Source organism: Canis aureus, chromosome 7 (assembly GCF_053574225.1).
Source record: "Canis aureus isolate CA01 chromosome 7, VMU_Caureus_v.1.0, whole genome shotgun sequence".
Lineage (NCBI taxonomy): Eukaryota > Metazoa > Chordata > Mammalia > Carnivora > Canidae > Canis > Canis aureus.
The window spans coordinates 57,580,937-57,602,514 of record NC_135617.1 but is presented as its reverse complement, the minus strand read 5'-3'; the positions used below and the strand labels follow the sequence as shown (position 1 = coordinate 57,602,514).

The window sequence follows — 21,578 nt, the reverse complement described above, 5'->3', positions numbered from 1 at the left end:
ATATGACAAAGGTGAAGGAATGTTGTAGATACAATCAAGGCTGACTTTGAGTTAATCACAAGCCTGATTATTCCGGACCTAATCAGGGGAGTCCTTTAAAAGAGAGTCTAGAAACTGAAGAAGTCAGAGATTCAAAGCAGCACAGAAGTCCTGTTGACTTTTAAAAAGCAAAGGACCACGTTGTGGAGAAGGCCACATGGTAGGGGATGGCAGGACACCTCTGGATGCTGAGGGTCTCTGTCCTAGACCTACAAAGGATGGAATGCTACCCAACAACCAGTGAGCTCATCTGAATGAATCCACAGCCCTGGCTGCCTGCCTAAGTTCCACCTGGTAAGAACCTGAGCAGAGGACGCAGTGAAGCCATGCCCAGGCTTCTGATTGCCCCCCAGAAACCATGTGACAGCAGGTGAGTGCTGTTTTGAGCCTCTATGTTTGTGGTAACATGTTACAGAATGATAGAATATGAAAACAGGCAACATGGGCCCATGTGGATGGAATAATCTGTTGCTCACAGAACTCTTGGGACTCTGTTTTCAGCCACTCATGAAAATTCCAACCAAGCCACACACAAATGTTAGAATAGATATTTGTTTATTTTTTCCTGGACATTTAGGTCCTGAAAGCTTTACTTCAGGGTCTCTCGTTTCAACCCTCTGTAAGCTTTCCATGCTGCATGGGAGTGTGGACGGTGTGAGGAAAGACATCAGTGCTGTCAGCCAACTGAGCTCAGCTGGGAGCTCCTGGTACCACCCACCCCTATGCCTGGAGAACCAAAGCAACCATTCGCTGGGTGGAGAGTGGAGTTGAATCCTGGTGGGATTTCTGGTAGGGAAGCCTGCAACAGCAGCAATGGCCTATTTACAAAGGAGCAATTTATAAAAAGAAAGCTTCACGAGATCTCACTAGATATTTTATTGTTATAAGCATGGAAAGGACACAGAGCTGTGTGCTGACATACTACTATGACATGATTTAATATCCCCAGTCATAATGTTAGAAACCTGTAGCTTCTCATTTCAAAACTAACATCTTTCAAATGAGACACGATTTTCATCGACTTTTTAACAATATCACAGAAGGATAACACCCACTGTAAACCCCTCCTTTATTTTGGACACTCAGGGAATCAGACTTCCATTGGCCTGGGTCACCGGCTCCCTTCGGGATGCACAAGGTCTATCTGACATCACCTTCACATGCCACACATCAAAGGCATTCCATCTACATGGGATTTCTGTGACCATACTGGTCTCCCTCTGTCTTCTCAAATGGTGGGACTTTCTGTCTCTCTCCCCTCAGATAACTCCACCCCCTCCCCCTGTGCCTACGGGTTGCTATGATCTTTCTCCTCTCCGTGTCACTTTTGTTTAACCGTCAACACTGATCTCTCTGAACTTCTCTACACAAATGACAAAAGGCTAGGACTTCTCAGTGTTTCTTCATGTCTGGCTTTAGCAACTTATATCCTGAAAAGCCCATGGATCTTTATTTACTTCTTTCTCCATATGTAAGAAGTAGGGAGGAGGATGGTAGACACATGACTACTTCAAGACATGACCTGTTACACGGGACTTAACAATATTCCCAAAGAATATTTCTGTAGTTTATTTTAATTGCACATTTGTGAATGCTTTAACCTCACAACCTCTGAAGCATAAGCACTTTTGCAAGAAATTGACTTAATAGAAAGCCTTTTAATGCAAGTAAATTTTGGCCCTTGGAACTGACTTTGTTCACCAAGAGGGGTCCGGAACATGAGGAGGCATTGGGCACGTTGCAAGCAGAGCAGACCACACAGCTCACTTTGTACCAACATCAGAGCCGACATTCCTTCTTCCTCTTCCTTAGAAATCTGCTGCTGAAAGCTTTGCAATCACTGTTGATTGTGAACTAATGAACACAGGACTAGACAGGACTCCTGCTTTCACAAAGCTCATGGACTCATGGACTGCTGCTCTCTTTTACAGTTTTGAATTCTATTATTTTAGGATATTCTTGGCAAATGGCAGTGGTTGAGCTATGTATCCTGCAGTTGAGCAGAAAACCAGTAAGAATGTCTCTAAGTTTTTGTTTTCGTAGGTGTTCTGGAATTTGGATCTGGTGTTGTAGCTTGAAAGCTACAAAGTATGTGGGCACGCGTGTGTGCATGTGTGTGTGTTGGGGGTAAGGGAACATGTGTCAGTTAATGCACATGGGCAAAGGGCCAAATCCACATCCTATGAACTCTGCGAAGGTTCCTGCCATTATAGAGGTTCCCCTCACAACACAATGATTCCCGTAGGATCCCTTCGTGGGTGGAAGTTCAGTGTTTCTTGCCCCATTGTGTTTTTGAGCTCCTCCTGGGTGCCATGCCTTCTTTGGCTGATCATGTCAGGATGGTCGGGCTCACACATTGTGCTATATAACCCTGCCTCCGTTATTCCTGAGATTACTCCGGGCCATTCTCTCTCCAACTTCTAATTCTCATTCCATTGACCTCTAGCCTAGCTTCTGGCTCTGTCTCCTCCGTACTGAGTTCTGCCCAGAGGTGACCATCCCTGGAGAATTTTATAGCTTAATCATTTCCTTTTGTGACAATTTCCAGAAAGTGTGGGAGTAGATGTCTACATCATTTGTGAACATGTAGAAACGAAGAGCTTATTTACTTGCAACATTATGAGGACTTCTACTTGCCCCACTTGCTTCGCCCCCTGAAGAAGAGAGGCAGAAGTAGAATATAAAATTAAAGATAAAAAGAAGAGAGGTGAAGGAGTTAAAATATTAAAAGGAAACTCTTTTGAAACTTAATAAATAAAAGGTTGCTACATCACAGCCTCCTTTGTCCTACCTTCCTGATGTTTAGATCTGTTCTGGTTCTCAGTTCTTTTGAAGACCACATGGCCCCCATTTCCCGAGTAGCCCCACATTTTTATTCTGCTTCACTGTCTCTCTGGGATCAGACTTCAATTTGGAATGTATGGTTGCTGTGGCTACATCACATGCTTAACTTTAATATGGATGCAATTTTAATAAATATTTGTATTTTTATGAAATGCACACACCAAAAGAAACACACACACACATTTGGACATAATTCACAAATAATCAAATCCTTGGGGGAAACTCCACCATCTGCTCATCAAGGTAAAGCATCACTGGGAGCAGAGAGTAGCCAACCATAAAATTTCATTCCAGAAGATTTCCGAGTGGTTGGAACAAACACAAATTAGACAGTACAAAACTCTTAATGTATATTGGACTTGGAACGTAAGGGCTATACCAGACACCAAGGGCCCCTAAAACCACAGTAGCAACCACAATGATAAACAATGCCATAAGATTATTAAAATCTATTCTATGATGCACAGAGAAGTACCTGGTTAAAGCTGTTAAATATAATATACGACAGTCAGGATCTGTTTTCAGTGCAATATATCACATTTATATCACAATATGTCACATTTGGCAAGTGATGGATATAAAAATAGATATTTTTTGCCTTCAAAAAGTGGATCAGACCAAAATGTAAGGCTGCTCCAAAAAACGGTAAAAAATGTAACTAGCAGTTGGATCTGCTTGGATCTGATAAAGCACGGCTATCCCACTTCCTCTGCTTGCTCCATCCACTGAGCTCAAACCTTAACATGCACCAGCATATGTGTGTGTGTTTAGCATCAGGAGAATTACGTCTCCTTCCATGCATCCCTTGAAAATATTATTATTCACTTGAAAGCATCCCAATGTTAGAATTTCCTCCCTATCTCTTCCCGGTGCCCTTTTTTTTTTTTTTTTTTTTTAATTTTTCTCTCCTAGCTAAGAAAATACCAGGAAGATACCAAACTTTCTCCATGGCTCATTTCAGTTTCCGTTTTTGAGTCACTTTTGTATTCTCCATGTTACAGTATCAGAATAATTAAGTTAACATGGAAATTTTAAACTGTGGCTCTTGATTGTTTTTCTCTATTTTTTCCCTTTTTTCCTGTTTCCTTCTTTTCTTCCTTCCTTCTTAGAGTTCACTGAAGTATTTCCTAGGTCCTAGCCTCATGCTTATTATTTTAATCAAAGCTTATGCTTGTGCCCAACATGTGAAAAGTAGAAATGTCTCTTTGAATTTCTATTTTACAATATAGACAGGGGCGTTGGGCCTCTGGGGGCTTGAATTTCACTTAAATACTGTACATGTATAGTATCACACAAGGGGTGGGGGTGGGGCAGCAAATAAACTTAACAATGACTTTTAGTCTGTCTTTACAAAAGGAAGCTTCTTTTCCCTAATGCAAAAGTCTCTTCAGCATTTGCTCCAGGAAGCCTGCGGAGAAAACATTTTACCCATGGCTTTGAAAGGATTTTTTTTTTTTTTCAGAGCATATCCGCTGTCCTTTAAGAAGTCACGTGGGTAGATTTTCCTGTTCTTAGTTCAGCAAGGAGTAAGCACTGGATGTGTTTTCCAGGGATGAGCTGGTTGTTTCTGGGGTGGAAACATTGTACGTTCCTAAAAAACAGAGCAGCAGCTCAGTCTTAAGGACAAGACTTCATCATGCTCGCTGTGGTATGAATCTCTCCTGCTGGCCTGAGGGAGCTCTAGCTCAAGAGCCAGGTAAGCTCGGCCATGCCTGGAAACAAACCCATGCCTGCCCTCTGCCCAAGACCCAGAAGTGCCAGAGAACAAACAAAGCTGTCGTTCTCAAGCATGCGTGGCAGCCGACAAGACAAGCACTAACTACTTCACATCAAACCAGCAGCCAGATTTCTACAAAAGACAGGGAGATGTGAACATGGGCAGTCCTCCACATGCCACCACATGCATGGGCCTGGAGACATCCACGTGAGGGAAGCTCCTTGGTCCCCTTGGGTTGGGGTGACTTATGAAAGCCCTTGGGGGGGACCCAGAGGCTGAGCTAGAAGGCAAGGGGGGAAAGGGGAAAAAAGAAAGAAGAGGAAAGAAAAAGAAAAGGAAGGATTGGACAAGAAGCAGAAGTCAGGGGATGCCAACAAAGGTGCAGCGGAGGGGGCAGCCATGGAGCAACCACATGGGCTGGTGTCAGCAGGAGGCAGGGACTGAGCACAGAACAAGTGGGGGCCGGGTGCCCACCCTACCATCAGATTGGTGAGCTGCCACTGCTAACAAGGTTTCCATCATTGCCTGGGGGGCCCTTTGGGGCCGCTGACAACATAAACCAAAGTTACAGTGATTATAGGACCCTCAAGTGGGCCAACCCAGAGCTGCATTAATGACTCTCGAGAAGCCATCAAATGGCACTGACTGGGAATCTCAGGCCCCAGGACCTCAGGAACACAGCCCTAACTCCAACTTCCATCGGACTGATTCAGAAACAAAGAACACACTTTATTGGCCTTATATATTGCATAATTCTGATTCCGCTGAGAATCATTTAGTGACCATGAGGGGCAAGTGCAATGGTTATACTATACCCTGAAGATTTGATAATTTCACAACAGGCCTAATCAGTGACTTTCAAAATCAAAAGTAAAGATCTTCCACTTTCATGAGTAATGCATCAAACACCAAGTCCTCTGGAGTTTTTGACAGTTTTAACAATAGGCATTCTCCAAATATGATTTTATAGGAAAAGCCTTAGTCTGGAATATGGACACAAGTCTAGATTCTGCATTTGTGAGATCTGTTCATTTTCAAGAAGCTGGAAGCAATTCTGGTGCTTATTTTCCTGGGGGTGGGGGATGGTGGGCAGAGGTTTCAACTTACCAGAATAACTGAGACCCATTGCCAAATCGTTTACTTCATTTATTTGATACCTCCGAGATAACAATTTAAATGTGCATGTTCCTAATAGAATGGATAACTTGGGTAATTCCTCTTGCATATATGCACAATTTTGTAAATGTCAATGTGTACAATAAGTACACTCCAAAAAAAGAAAAGGAAAAAAGGGAGAAAAGAAACTCACAGTATGTGATCCTATAGTAGAGCTTTCTAAATATATTTTTTGCTGCATCTTAACCCATAAACATGAACTTCCTATTCCTATTTAACAGGAATAGCAAAGAACTCCACATTTGACAAGGCCAACAATTTACAGTTCTAATTTTTGTAGTTGATACAGTTTTGACAGACAGCTCTCCACAGGCTTGTCTAGATTCTCTAAATCTTAGCCTTCTTAAGTTATTATTAGTTGCCCACTGAAGGCAGTTGCCCCCTGTATCAGCCTCTTGGTGGTTTGGGAAAATGTAAGCCAGCTCCTGTATTTAACCTCTTGCCCCTACCCCAGACGAGGCAATTGTCAGTAAATGCTGTAAAGTGGGGAGTGGGAAGGTAGGGGTGTGAGATTCCCCATTAGGGCATGTTTGTTTGAGTCAACCCAAAGTTAAGTGCTCTAGGGAGTGACCTAGAAATCACTACGTACCTGTTTTTCCAAATAAATTGTTAAATCTTCTTGATATTGGAGAACTCATAGAAAATACTGGTGTAGATGAACCTAGGGATGTTGACTAAAAAAAAAAGAGAAGAAAGACAATTACAAAGCAAACGTTAAACCACAGCCCTGTTTTCTCTAGGCTGTTTCGTTTGCTGCCCTCTAGTGGTCACTTCCTGCATCTCTCATTCCACTTGAAAGTGAGAGCCTGGACCAGCAGCAATTTCTACTTCACACAAATTGAGCAGGAAAGCCGCTTTGAAACACTGGACTCTCATCAGAATTAGGAAAATAACTATCAAATACATGTTTTACTGTTCGATAGGGTTTGGTATCTTCCGACATGTGAACACAGTCAAACACGTTTGAGTGCAATAGTTATTTTCCAAAACGAGCTGCAGAAAATCTATTCATCGTCATCCCTCACATTGTGCTCTCTAGTGCCTTATATTGCCCTAGGAGATTTCTTGTCTCTCATTGAGTTCTTTTGACCTCCAATTGGTATTATCTGTGCTATCTGATCCCTCTTTAAAGATGTGGGACAGCATCTTAATGACAGTTCTGTGGCTGGCTTTAATAAGCAGAATCAGGTGTGAAGCACAAACAGTGGAATAATCCATGCTGGACCTGGATGTGGAGAGAGAGGTAGCCAACTCTAATCTCTACAAAGGAAAGATTTACCTTTGAGTGCTGAGAAGACCATCTTGACAGTGAAAACTTCTTTAGTAAGGCTTCCTGTACCTGCAATTGTTTAAAAGAAGGCATCATGAGTTCAATATGCCACAAACACCTCTGACTTTTCTAGAAGCATGAAACTGTTATTGTTCTTACCTTCTGATCCCAGAGGCATCCAAAGAGCAAAATGAATAATCCCTGGAAAAGAATTGGGAAGAGGTGGGTTTTAACCATATTCTATTGCCCAGCAAATAGGAAGTACTATTAACCTGGCATTGAATTTGTACTACCTCTCCCTATATCTGTATTTATGGAATGAGTCCAATAGATAGTAACATTAAAAAGGTTACAGTAGGTCCACACCAGGGGACCGTAAATATTATAATTTTAGAAGGATATTATTTTATTTCCTTATCTCCACCCTCCTTGTGGACTGGAGGACCTGCTGGTTGTGCTATCGAATACACCTCTTGTGTCTACAGTAGTGCTCACGTAGTTGTGATGAGGACCTGGGGCACTGGGTGAAGTAATCAGTCCCTTGTAGTCAAGCCATACCATAAACTTCATTAGACATGAGCCTTATAGTTTGAAGCCATGAGCCCCAAGGCAGAAGTCTGGATTTGTGTGGCTTTAGCATGAGCATTGGGGGCACTGTCTCAATTTCTTCTCCTCGCCAGCACATGGGGGCCTATGATTACCATCCATGTGCTGGTTGAATCAGAATTAAGCATTCCTTTCCTTGTGCTCCAAAACCTTGCTGCTTGTACCTCTGCTAAATCTCTTCTACCAATGCAGCTTGTATCATAGTTAGTTATGTGCTATAAGAGAGCAAAGAGTGTGTCTTTTTCATTTTGGTATAATAGAGCAGAATGTCTACCTTACACAGGGCATTCATTCATTCTCCAGCAGATGTTTCTAGAGAACATACTATGTGGTACATGGAATTCATTGTATTTAACAGTTATTGAGTGCCTACTCTGTGCAAAAGTCTTTTTTAGGCACTAGTAGGGATATAGTGATAAATAAGATAGATGCCACCTCTGACTTCGCAGAGATAGAGCTCATTTAATACTTGTGGAAATTAACTGGAGAGATTACCTGGTTTAACAGTGGTATTTTCATTTAGGAGATAATTGGTGGCATCATGATAATGTTGGATAAATAGAAAAATCCTGTGTAGGGAAGGGACTTTCCTCTTACTTGTATTTTCAGGGCTTTTCAAAGTAAGTCATGCATGCAGCTAAATTATAATGCAGGTGATAAGAGGTATAAGGTTCCATGGGAGCAGAAGAATCTGTCCCTTCTAGCTCATTGAGTTCTTGCAATTCCCGCTCTTTAGGGCTAGGGCCTACTCTGAACTAAAATCCTTCCCCATTCCAACCCGTGTTTGTGTTTCTATCATTAATTTGTCACACCAGTACAGATACTTCCTGAGAACCTTGCCCTGCAGAACTTACCTGAAAGGCATTGAGGAGTGTAAATATAATATGGAACACAGCATTGCTTCCTTGGAACACAGTGGCAAGACCAAAACCCCAGGTGAGCCCCAAGAGTGGTGTTAGGACCCCAATGCTCTTGCTGATCTGAAACAAGCTACTCTTCTCCTGCTTGCTTGGCTTGTCTCCAATGGAGGGTCTCAGGATCTTGGAGATGACCACAACCGTGATGGTCATGTTCACCACCACGATGATCAGTGCTGGGATGACAAAGGCCAGCAGGGCCTTGGTATCCTCCCAGTTGAGCCAGCAGGCATTCTTCCTGGTGTAGACTTCTTGGGGTTGGGTGGCCCCCACTGTGATGACTGAGATGACAAGAGGGCAGCCATAGCCAAGAGAAAATGCAATAGTCTTCTGAATGGACTTGCTTGTGTCATGCAGGATGAAAACCAGGCGGTAGAAGAGCATGAGGCCCAGAGTCAGCATCCAGAAAAAGACGCTGAGGTAGAAGAAGTGGATGAAAAAGGTGGCGGCCACACAGGCTGTCTCATTGAGTGGGTAAAAATGGTCGTGGATGGCAGCAGCCACAATGAACCAGATGTCAGCAACCAGAAGAGAGGCTGCAATGTTCACTATGCAGGTGTGGCGCATATAGGAAGTCCGATTCTTGGTCACTGATTTCCACACCACAGCTTCCACCACTAGACAGGCTGCTAAGCTCAAGATGGAAAAGCATAACCCAATGTAGGAAATGATATCCAGTAGTATTCCCAGGAGGGAACCAGGGTACGGAGAGTCGGGGGACATGAGGATGGAGAATGATGTTAGGTGGTCACAGATGCAGGAGACACTGTCCCCATCGACATTGTGCACATAACACCCACTACTATCCCAACCCCCTGTGTGGTTGGCGAGGTTGAAATTCCAGTAGACACATTGTGGTACCCCACCTGAAGGATTGATGTTCTTAAAAGTCATTGAAATCCTAAATGGCATGGTTATGTTGTGGCTAACAGTGGTTGTCATCACTAAGCTGTTGGCAAAATTCTTTCCTTGAACATCCTGAGTGAGGATGGTTTGGAGAGTTGGGAAAGCCACGGTGACAATAGATGAATCTTGCTGCAGGCTTCCCACCTCGCACTTGTCAATGGCCACATTGCCCCAGAGGTCCAAGTCTGAGAAAACAAAGCTCTGTTTGTAGGTTTTTGGATGGCCAGTTTTTATTACCATGCTCCTCATCTGCACGTTAGTTTGGTTGATGGATAAAAAGGTGCTATCTTCTGTCTGTAATGCTCGGGAAAATCTTTCTACTGAATCCAGTAGCTGTGAGCTCTGGTTGGTCTGTTGCTGTTGGGACACCTTCCAGGTACTCAACATGGGCTTGCTGAGGACAGTGTTAACCGTAGAGAGAACGTTCTGTAATTGACATAGCATGGGGTCAAATCAACCACATTCCTTCAATCATAAAAGAGAGAAAAAGTAACATTTCCCCGGAAATTGGTTGCATGGGTATAGGTAAGAGGAAAAGAAAAGAGAATAATGAGGCATCACAGGTTATGGGGCTCTGTGTCCCTCCCCCTTACGGCAGGGAGTTTGTAGAGGATGCGTCCCCAAGACTCTGAGACCTCATTGAACATTTACCAAGAACCACCTCCCACCCCCACTAAGGCCAATTCAGCAAGCTGGTAGAGATATTTAGTAACTTTTATTTTATTTTAAACTTCAAACATGTAAAGGTGATATTTTACCAGCAAGGGCGAAGTTATTTCAAAAGACCCTCTTCAATGCTGAACACCAAACTGTTGGCAAAAGAATCATTCTGGTTTTTTTATGCTAAATATTTTGATTTTCTCTCCCATAAACTTGGGTGTCATTTTCCATTTGTGCTTTCTCCCAGTATAATTTCTTTGTCCTCCTTTGCCTTGTCCTGTTTAATCTGAAACTATGCACCTTGTAGCTTGTTGAATGCTGGTCCCTGAAATAACATGTCCTAATACCCAGATCCAGTGAATGTGGTCTTATTTGGAGAAAGGGACTTTGTAGATGTAGTTAAGTGAATGATCTTGAGAGGAAATCATCCCAGATTACCTAGGTGGGCCCTAAATCCAATGTCAGGCATCTTTATGAGGGAGAGAAGAGGAAAAGGCAAATAGAGAAGAGGAGGCCATGTGAAAACAAAGTTAGGAGGTATATTGAGGCAGTCCTGAGCCAAAGAGTGCTGGAACTATGCAGAGCTGGAAGAGGCAGAGAAAGTCTCCCCTGGAGACTTTGGAAGGAACGTGGTCTGACAGACACCTTGATTCCAGACTTCTAGCTTTGAGAACCATGAGAGAAAAAGTAAGTTCCTCTCACAGTAAGCCACCCAGTTTGTGGGAATTCATTGCACTCACTATAAGAGGTCCAATAACCTCCTTGGACCCTTGTTACCCAAGCTGCTTGCCAGATGCTTCTGGCTAGGTTTGGCCACTGGGAAGCATTGGTAGAGATGGGAGGGTGGGAGAAGAAAGAAATTGAAATATATCTTCCTACTACCCATTGCCCTCACCCCTTCACCCCCTATACACACATAATGTCTTCTGCACATCTTTGGTGATAGTTCTGTTGCTCTTGCTAGCAATGCCTCCTCTAAGGCCTGGTTCTCCCTCCACTGTAGGCTCCTCTCTTTTCCCCTTTAGTCCTCAGAGTAGTACTGGCTTCTATGTTTTGCTTTTTTTATCCCTGGCTTTACCACTACAAGTATCCTTTCATTGAAGGCTCATCATTTGAACTCTTCATTTGAATTCTGGGTGACTCCTCTCAAAACCCCGATTGCTTCAAAGTTCATGTTTAATGCTAGACCACTGAGAGTCCCACCTTATACATATTCTGAAAATCTGTTAATTCCTGGTTTTCTCCAAAGCAGGTAAGAATTCATTCTATTTTAATGAAGACACTAAGACGGAGATTCGCTAAAGAAATCTTTTTAAGTTCCCCAGATGAATACTAGAATCACTCCCTGTGTCCCTAAAAACCATAGCTGACAAAGCACAAGGCATACTATGTGACCCTAATATCCAGAGTACTGCTCTGAAAAAGACAAAGAAGGAGCTGCAATGGGGAGGAGTTATATTTCTTGACCACAAGTCCCAAGGGATGAAAAGATGAGACCCAAAGCTCCTATAAGGTCTAAACAAACTCACCATCATCATCTCTGAATTCACTTGTGTTGTAACTGTTGAAAGCAAATCAAGGATGTTAACGATGGCTCCCAGGCTCCCAGGAAATGAGCTGACTTCATGTTTTACCTTGCCTGTGCTAATAGAAAGATCCTTTAGGTATGTTGGGAGCTTCTTATCCTGAGTGGGGCTCTTGGTCAAAGCCTAGTAAAACAAAAGCCAACACAAACAGACAAACAAAAAACATGCCATCAGTCCAGTCATCAAATCCTGCTGATCTACCCATGAAGAAAATCTCTTACATCTGTGGTTTCTTCTCTTCTCCATTCCTATAAATATATCCTATAAGATGACTTATCTCTTAATTTAATGTGTGTGCTATTCAGAATAGAATAAGACCTCACACATAGAAGGGAAACAGTAAAACACATGTCAACCTGATGACTAGTTAAAGAAAAAGGAAAGTAGATGTGATTCCTAGGGAACTAGATTAAAATTGAGTAAAATTATCCCTTGATGGTCTGAATGGAAGCACATTTGCTACTCTGCTTTCTCTGACTTACTTTGCTGACCATTAGGAGGGGGGACTCTCAATCCCAATTTTCCTGAGACAATTCTGTTTTATATCCACTGTCTCAGTGTAAGTATTACTAATGCCCTCTTTTTATTCTCAAAATGTGTCCTTATTTGGATAGTAAATTATATGGTCACCCCATCTATAATGATCACACTTCTGTTTCCTAATTATCTAAGCCTTGCTTAAAGAATGAATTCCAATTCGACCTTCTCCATAAAGAACTTTGATGAGTATTCCAACCCAGGGGAGTTTCTTTATCTGACTGCATAAGTGTTTGTTTGTTTGTTTGTTTTTAAAAGATTTATTTGTTTATCTTTTTAAGAGCGAGAGCATGAGCAGGAGGGGTAGAGGGAGAGAAAGAGAGAATCTCAAGCAGACTCCATGCTCAGTGCAGAGCCCAAAGTGGGGCTTGATCTCATGAACCTGAGATGAGGGCCTGAGCTGAAACCAAGAGTCAGATGCTTAATGGGCTGTGCCACACGGGTGCCCCTGTAAAGCGTTTGTTGTTTAACACACTTTACATTTTCGACATTTCTACCAATGTCATCTTGTGTTTTAATTTCAATATCTCTTTAGTTAAATTATAAGCTCCTTAATAATTTGAAATGTATTATATTCCTTCTGATATACTATGATGTCTAACATAGTATAAGTCATAAATCGGCACATAGTAAGTATTCAATAAATATATGTTGAACAGATAAACTTAATGGAGCATGATAGACCAACAGGGCCTTTTTCCATTGAAAATGTATCAAAGTATCTAGAATTGGGGCCAAAGCCCAAAATTGATTTCAAATTATAATATTTCTATCTTTCTCGATTAGGAAAATTCATATTACTGATGTATCCTCATCAAACACCAACTCAGAGACCAAGGCTTTCAAACAGAGCTTCCTGATTATCCTAAGCAAAAATAATGTGTACAGAACTACCCAAATGGATTATGTCCTCTAACAAATCAGAGATGAAATTCTGATTTGGTCTCTTTACCCTGATAGCACCTACAATAATGCTTTGCACATAAAGAGAGGCAGATACATGGGCAGAGGGAGAAGCAGGCTCCCTGCAGGGAGCCCGATGTGGAACTCAATCCCAGGACCCCGGGATCACGCCCTGAGCTGAAGGAAGACGCTCAACCACTGAGCCACTCAGGTGTCCCCATAATAGGTATTTTAATGAATTTGTGTAAGACAAGAGGAGAGACAGGATATAATTAGATGAGACACAAACCAATATCACTCCTTTTTCTTAATTCTTTTTCCAATGGTGAGAGTTGTTGGGACCACTTGTCTAACAATGTCATTAACTATAACTCCACTAGTTGCCTCATCAGTATTTATTTATTGTAATTGATAGCATTTTAGGAGGCTCTACTCTTGACAGCTTAAGTATGAGGTAACGTTTATTTATTTTTATGAAAAGAAAAAAATTTTCCCCTACCCCATGTCAGGAACCTCTCTTCTAAGTAATAGAGCCAGGCTAATTCTATCTCTCATAACCAAAGGTTACCTCTAAAGATGGAAGAAATCTCAGACCTATAATAAAGTCCAAGCACATTTTGTTTGCACGGATGAAATTATTTTTTATGTTTCTTCTATTTCTGAAAAGATTAGAGCTGCTTGCTAGATACCAAGATTATTCAAAGGAGAATGGTAAGAGAGGATAATTTTACCTGCACCTTGGAAGTAATAGAAACACAGCACTGAGAGGTCAAGGTACAGCTGGTCCCAGAGCAGAGTACATATTTTGTTGTCTCCATATTTGAACTTAAGAAAAATGTAAAGCATTTCTAGGATTGCATCTTCTTTGGAATTAAACAAATAAAAGTAGTTTTGGAAACAACACAAAGCATCCCACGACCTATTTGCTAAGAAATACGATAAGCTAGACAAATCTCCCCATCAAGAGCTTGGAGTCAAAGACTTCAGGATCACCTTGGCCAGCTGGAGCAGACTATTTATTGGGGCAGAGATGCAGTCATTTTTCTTCACCTCCCATTGGGAGCCTACACATTTGTAAGTTATGATCCCTCCAGTAGGACCTCCAGAGATGTTTGGTACTTTTGAGAAATGGCAGAGTTTCTGGATGACTTTTCCAGGCTCCCCAACACCTATTACGGGATCTCGGCACATGATGTTCTTTCCTGCATTGGAAACATGGAAATAAAATGGACAATTTGAAAGGAGGACAAAAGATCGTCAAAATACGGTCAGTCAGGCCTAGCTAGAATGTTGATGTTTGAATTCATTTTTCTCTTTAGTTTCAGTGACCTCTTCAGAATTACCCCCTTTCTTCATTTTGTGCCTGATTTCCCAAAGCCCCTTTTAGTGCTTTTGACACAAATCTGACTTTCACCTGCACTTGCTTTTCCTAACAGAATTTATTTCTTCTATGCCTCATCCCCATCCTCCAATGCCTGGGAATCTTTTCTCTGCTGCCTGTAAAATTGAAGCAATGGAAAAATCATGATCGCTTAATGTGTGCTCATCCAGATAAGAGATAATCAGGTTACCTGGAATCTTAGGGACATAACGCCTTAATCCAAGGGATTCTCCACTCTGGCATATTCGAATTACCTGGGGAACTTGGAAAATACCAATATCCAGGTTCATTCCAGCCCAAATAACTAAGAACCTCTTGGGGCTGGGATTTAAGCATTGGCTATTTCTCTAACTTTCCCCAGTGATTCCAGTGTGCAACCAAGGTTGAGGAGCACTGCCTTAATTCAAATATATAATGAATAGTGGGAATTTCAGGTACCCATGACCTGAATATTCTAAGCAATGTTTGTAAACATTTGTTCCTTCTGGCTTCCCTTAGAGGTGACTCTATTTCACATCCACTGAAGACCAGACTTGAACAGGAAAATGACATTTGTTGTAGAATCTCTCATCTCCAGGGAACCTTGATTCTCTGATGGGCAGATCCCTTTCTCACCAACTTACAAATTTAGCATTAATTGAGTTCTCAGTCATTGTATAAAATCTTGAAATATGTAAGTAATTTCTACTAGGGTAAAGGAAGATGAATCATACCTGGTATGAGAAAAAAGGAGAACAAAGATAAATCAATCAAATATGCCAGTGCCTTTATGAAGATAGAGGCATGGGGGACAGTGAAGAAATGATCTTGGCTACCCCTGTAGAAAGTGTGCTTGGTAGGGTCAGGGGACAGTGACTCAGAGAGACAAGGAACTCTAAATTGCTTCCTACTTTGATGTCCAGGGCTCAGTTACCAACACATGTGATAATTACCACAAATCCCTCAGTAAACCTCTGTCACGATTGGTGACAGAGCCATGACTCCTTCAGATATCAGAGGTCCTATTACAGAGATTTCTCGGGGGGTGGGGGTATTGCTTCTGGTGAAAGCCCAGGACAATCCTTTATTCACTTTCCTCTATGCTGCTCCTGAGGAGAGTTCTTGGTCATGGGCTATTACAGAAATGGCCATAAACCATGACTTCCTACCTTGAAAAGATTATGTGGAGGGATATTGGTTCAGTGATGACAAAGAATGGGAAAGACAGTAGCCTATTTTTTAGATTGACTCTTTAAATGTAGCCGTGTCCTCAGGTCTAATGGGGACACCCTTCCTTTGCTGAAACCTCAAAGGGGACTTAGCCCCATAAAGACTAGTGCACTGCTCAGTATAGTGCTTTGCCTCTCAGACTTCACTAAAATAGAGCTTCATCCTTAAGACTTTCTTGATCACTTCCTCCCCACTATCACCAGGAGAGTGAAACCTGGCAGCCTCTTCTGACAACCCTTAGGGTCTCTAGTTCAGCCCTTACCACATTAGATGTGATCACTTATCTATCACATCCACCTTTCCCCTGCACCTGAGGCTAGTCCACATGGCTTAGGGTTTGTTTGTTTGTTTGTTTGTTTGTTTCAGATCTCCCACCCTTAGCCCAAGAGCTGCCACATGAAAGTGCTTAACATCTATTTATTGAATGGGTGAATGAGGGAGTGAATGAGTAAATGAATCCCTGCTCATGATTATCACATTTTAAAATAATTTCAAATGCTCTTACCAGGAACCACATTAAGCTTCATAGATGGGCTCCGGACTGAATTATTAGCAGCATTGGTAAAGTGACAAAATATGTCCAGCTTTTTTGGACACCAGGAAACTAATGTCCTTGCCATGAACTTGTATTTGTAGCACACTTGCTTGCCATTAACTTCTTTTTCTGAGATAGAATTATTGAAAGAATTAAGTCACAAGATGAATATCCAAAGCACACATTTTGTTAAACTGATCCAATATGGATAAACATGTCCAAACTCTTCCAAGGCATGCGCTACATTAATTTTTGATGTAGTTTTAAAAATGCCTCCAGCCTTGAAGTAAGCCTGTCCATACTTACATGGTGCTCACCTACGCTCTATGTCCACCATTCATAACTCCAAATCTCTGCCCGTACAGTTTGGATAATCAGAATGCCTTTCAGCATCCCTTTTCTTCACTCTGCCTCTCCAAAACCTGTCATGCCCTGTGCGTTTCTCCTGTCCTGCCTTCACCGCATTGGTTTAGAATCACCTCTTTATGGGTCTGTTTCCTCTATTAGACCATAAAGACTTGGAGAGGAGCACCTGGTCTTATTTATCATTGCATCTCCCTATGCCTAGCTCTGTATTTGGCACATAGAGAGCACTGAATGCATGCACATTAAACACAAAAATATTGAAATGCTTAAATACTTCAGTGACCAGATGGATTCTATATCCTCCTTTTATACAGCCTTCTCTAAATTCTCATCTCTACTGGGCCCTGCTTTTCTGAACTTCCAGTGCTCTTTTGATCTGCATTGCTCATTTTGGAAATTGCATGCTATATGCATTGTCTTTATGACATGAACCCTTCCAGCTGGATAGTAATATATGTGCCCCAACTCTTCTGTCCCCTTTTCATTGCCTTCTATGGTGTTTGCATTGAGCATGTCCCCATAGGTAACTGTTCAAAAAATAAATGAGCTTGTAAATCCCTTCTATGAAGGTATCTCTGTTTTGGGATTTGGGGTTGTGAGCTCATATTTGGTTGACCTTAACCTGTAGGAATTCTGAGGTATCTGGAATCCTGAGGCTTCTGGATTTGAGGGTACATTCTACCATAGAGGATTTGAATTTCTTTTTTTGCCAGCTACCATTGGGTGCTACCCATGGGCGCTATGCACTTTACTTTAGTTACTCCTCAGCTTGGAGTTCCTGGGCCACACAGGCAGTATAAATTCAAACCCAAACCCCAGTGGGGGCAGAGCAGTTGGAATTTTGGGGGGAGAATTTTGCTCACCCTGAGATGAGACCAAGCTCTTAACCATGGCAGACAAATTTGTTTTTCTGCTTCTCTTGCTGAGTGAGCATGTCACCCTCTGAGGGTCCTGACATTGTGCTGGTGACTTAGGGTGTCATAGTCACTGCAAGGTTCTGGGTTTCTCCTACTGGCCGATGCCCTCAAAGAAGCCCCAGCAGTAGCTAAAGCATTTCTATTTTTCTTTTTCTTAATAGTTTTGGCCCATGGTTATTTCTCTTACTTTCTTGGATGCTCAGTTGTGCATTTAAAGGGATTCTTGTGGTGCTTTTATAGCATGCTGATTCATAGCATGGAGGGAGGGACCACCAGAACACCCGATAGACTGAGGAAGCAGAGGCCTGTGAAAGTATCTTAACACTGTCTTCAATAGCTTCCACTAAAACCCATGGGCTCCACCCTCACAGGCTCTCAAATTCTGCCATAGACCAACAAGCCTTGGGCCACACAGTATGACAGAAGGTAAGAAAGGTTTGTGGCGTTCACACAGTTATATTCTATCACTAATGCAATCCTCATGTCTCTTGGCCTCTATTTTAACAGGAAATTTTGAGATTCTACAGTAATGAAGTAATATGTCCTCACCATGCAGCAATTCATGTCTTACCTGCAGGAAAGGATAAGGAATCCACTTGGAAAGTCACTCTGTAGTTCTCATCCTCGTCAATGCAGCATCTGAAGTGATGGGAACCCTTGCAGGGAACTGTAGCCTCCAGAGGATCAACCATGATGTTTGGCTCTAGAGGCAGTGGGTAAACGGTCACATCTTTCATTACGACACTGTATGAATTCTTGTATCTAAATATGCAGTGATAGGTTCCTGAGTGGAAGGAAACAAAAAATGAGATGGAATGTAATCATTGCTCCACAGAAGCATTGGCCAGGAAGGTTCAGCAGAGGCTTACTACTGCTCCCTGTAGTAGTAAGCATGGGCAAGGGCACATCACACTTTCCTGGACACTGGAAGAGAAAATGTTTGATCAACTCTTCTGGATTCTCTACGTATTTGAAGGACCAACCGATAGTCTAAGTATTCACTTACTTTTAAATAAAATTAAGTGGCTTATTTAAAGTTATACAGCCTTTTAGGCATAGAATCACAGTTCCTTTTTCCTTTCTTTTTTTTAAGTTTATTTTTTTATTCATGAGATGCACACACACAGAGGCAGAGACATAGGCAGAGGGAGAAGCAGGCTCAATGCAGGGAACCCAATGCAGGACTCAATCCCAGGACCCCGGGATCATGACCTGAGCCGAAGGCAGACATTCAACCACTGAGTCACCCAGGCATCCCTCCCAGAGGACGTTATGCCAGAGCCCAGTAGACGATAAGGTGCTACCTGAACAGCAGCCTTAGGACAGTATAGGAAGATTATTACAACATCTACAGTTTAGTAAGACCCTTTGATTTTCTTTACATTCCCTCTCTCTGCCCCAACCCTGGAGGAGCCAGAGCAGCAACTAGCTGGAGGGAAAAACAGGTGGAACAATCACAGAAAACCAACCCCTTTCTATTGCTTTTGGGAGGAAGGGAAATTGAAATTCAATATAAAATAAAAGTGCAGTTAATTTAGATGAGAAGAAATTCTTTCAGTACCCAAGTATGGGACTGTTAAATAGTTTATGTTACTGGAAAGGTTACGGCTCCTCCCCAGGTATGGTTCCTCCTTGGTAGGAAAGAGCAATTGGACAGAGTAGATACAAGTTCAGCATAGCTCCTGAATCTATACTCCCAGGGCCAGCCACACAATGACTGGTTATTTCTACAACGTTGCCAAGGCCTTATATGAACAAATAAAGACCTGGACTAATTAACCTTATAGTTAATGAAAGGCTTCAGAATGGAGTGGTCAACAGTTGGCCACTAGAACCAGACAGTCTCAGTTTCACCCTGGCTCTACCATTCACCAGATATATAACCTCTATACCATTCACCAGATATATAACCACCAGATAAGATTTTACTTACCCTCACTGGGCTTCAGTTTCTTCATCTGTAAAACCAGGATACTAATAATACTGTCTTCTAGGCTTATTGTTTTAAACAAACTAATCCACTCAGACACTTAGGACAGCACCTATCACATATTAAGAGCTCAACGAATGTCAGCTGTTATTGCAGATTCTACTAAATTATCTTTTATTCCCTCCAAATAACAGGAAATGCATTAAATTCTACAATCAGAATTTGCATTTCTTTTCAACATAAATAATGTGTAGAGATAAATATGAAATTTGCATTTCTTTTCAACATAAATAATGTGTAGAGATAAATATGAAATACAAATGTTCCTTTCTTTGGAACCAGGCATATAAATCCTTTACTTAGATTTTTTTCTTTTTTGGTATCATGATTGGATGAAAAACTCCCAAAAGTCTGGTAAAATTACTTTTAAAACCAAACCTCTTGGGGTGCCTGGGTGGCTCAGTCAGTTAAGCGTCTAACTCTTGGTTTGGGCTCAGGTCCTCAGGTCATGAGATCAAGTCCCACATGGGACTCCACACTCAGTGGGGAGCCTGCTTGGTATTCTCTTTCCCTTTCTTTGCCCCTCCTGCTTGTGCTCTCTCTCTCTTAAACAAGCAAATGAATAAATCTTTAAAAATAAAAAAAACAGGGACTACTGGGGGGCTCAACGGTTGAGCGTCTGCCTTTGGCTCAGGGTGTGATACCGGGATTCAGGATTGAGTCCTACATCGGGCTCCTTGCATAGAGCCTGCTTCTCCCTCTTTCTCTGTTTCTGCCTCTCTCTCCGTGTGTGTGTGCGTCTCTCATGAATAAATAAATAAAATCTTTAAAAAAATACAATAAAAATGAATGAATGAATGAATGAATGAATAAATAAATAAATAAATAAATAAATAAATAAATAAATAATAAAACAACTCTCTTAACTTCATGCTCTTGAATCAGAGAGTCAAGTTCCAGAACAGGCTCTGCAACTTAAGATGTAGAAGCTTAGGAGCATTTGTTATTCTCTTTGAGCCTTCATTTCCACACCTGTGAAATGGAAATGGTAACATCTTCCCCTAAAGGGCTCTTGTATGCAGTGTGATGACACAGGCATGTCCCAGGACAGGCCATCCAGGTCTGGTCCCTCTTACAGGATATTTTCAGGGGCCCAGGCAGCAGAATAGGGTCTGGGGTCTTGCTCTTGCTCTCACCGTTCCACTCCCGGGTCACAGTCTTCACTGTCAGCACTGACTCTGCTCCATCAGAAAACCTCCTCGTGGTATAAAACTTTTGGTATATTTTAATTCCAGCAGACGTGTTCCAGTATACCTCATCATAGTTACTCACATCGCTGATGCACTTTATGGAAAAGTTTTGTCCCTCAGAAACAGAAATTGGGTCCGGGGTTATTGTTAGGTTGGCTGAAAGAATGCAAACAAAACAGACAAAAGAAAAACCAACAACAAGCACAATGTTTAGTGTTTCTGGTGACATCGACACATGAGTGAAATTTAAGACAGGCAGAAAGCAATGGACCGTCCTGACTCCACTTGTGTCAATGTGGGATTGGTACCTTGCTGCTCCTGGGCTTTACTTGTTTCTAGGCTGTTCCCGGTGGTGCTCTGAACTGTACTCATTTCCGTATCATGCCTGAGGATCTCGTGCACTTCCCCTTTGTGGCTGGAATTATCGCCTGATGATCAGCAGGGCAAAAGGTTGCAAACTTAGGGATGTTGACTTAACCCAAGCTTCCCTCCAACCTCTTGCATGCCGATGGCTCCGTCTTTTTAGCAGCTCCATTCTCCACCCTTTTAAACACTTTTAAAATACTAATGTGTTGTATTTTAACTTCTCTCTTTATCTCTTCTCCATAAAAGTGTAAACTCTCCTTCCCCAGAATTTAGCACTGAGCATGCTTACTCAGTCAACACTTACTGCATGCGTACACAGTCAACACTTACTAAGCCAAAGAGTAATTTCTAGAACTACATATGAAGTAGAGAGATTGTAGAATTTATTGCCCAAATAATTATACAGGACTGTCTCAGGCAAACTGGGAGAGATAGGTACCTTAACTATTAGTTTTTCTACATT

At 41.9% G+C, this 21,578-nt stretch overlaps 1 protein-coding gene across 7 annotated transcripts in view; it reads right to left on the bottom strand.

The window, feature by feature from the left end:
* Positions 1–900: 900 nt before the first annotated feature.
* ADGRF5 (adhesion G protein-coupled receptor F5) overlaps positions 901–21,578 on the bottom strand; it is a 102,509-nt gene continuing 81,831 nt past the window's right edge. For 4 of the 7 annotated variants that reach the window (XM_077903742.1, XM_077903743.1, XM_077903741.1 and 1 more), the window contains 11 exons: positions 21,058–21,177; positions 20,696–20,905; positions 18,141–18,353; positions 16,257–16,415; positions 14,155–14,363; positions 11,665–11,844; positions 8,507–9,901; positions 7,206–7,247; positions 7,056–7,115; positions 6,366–6,450; positions 901–4,474 (listed from right to left, as the gene is read on the bottom strand). In XM_077903742.1, the coding sequence (XP_077759868.1) occupies positions 4,395–4,474; positions 6,366–6,450; positions 7,056–7,115; positions 7,206–7,247; positions 8,507–9,901; positions 11,665–11,844; positions 14,155–14,363; positions 16,257–16,415; positions 18,141–18,353; positions 20,696–20,905; positions 21,058–21,177 (2,753 nt within the window). In that variant the 3' untranslated portion in view covers positions 901–4,394. Of the gene's footprint in view, positions 4,475–5,079; positions 5,147–6,365; positions 6,451–7,055; positions 7,116–7,205; positions 7,248–8,506; positions 9,902–11,664; positions 11,845–14,154; positions 14,364–16,256; positions 16,416–18,140; positions 18,354–20,695; positions 20,906–21,057; positions 21,178–21,578 lie in introns of all 7 variants that reach the window. The other 3 variants (XM_077903746.1, XM_077903748.1, XM_077903745.1) reach the window with 2 other exon arrangements.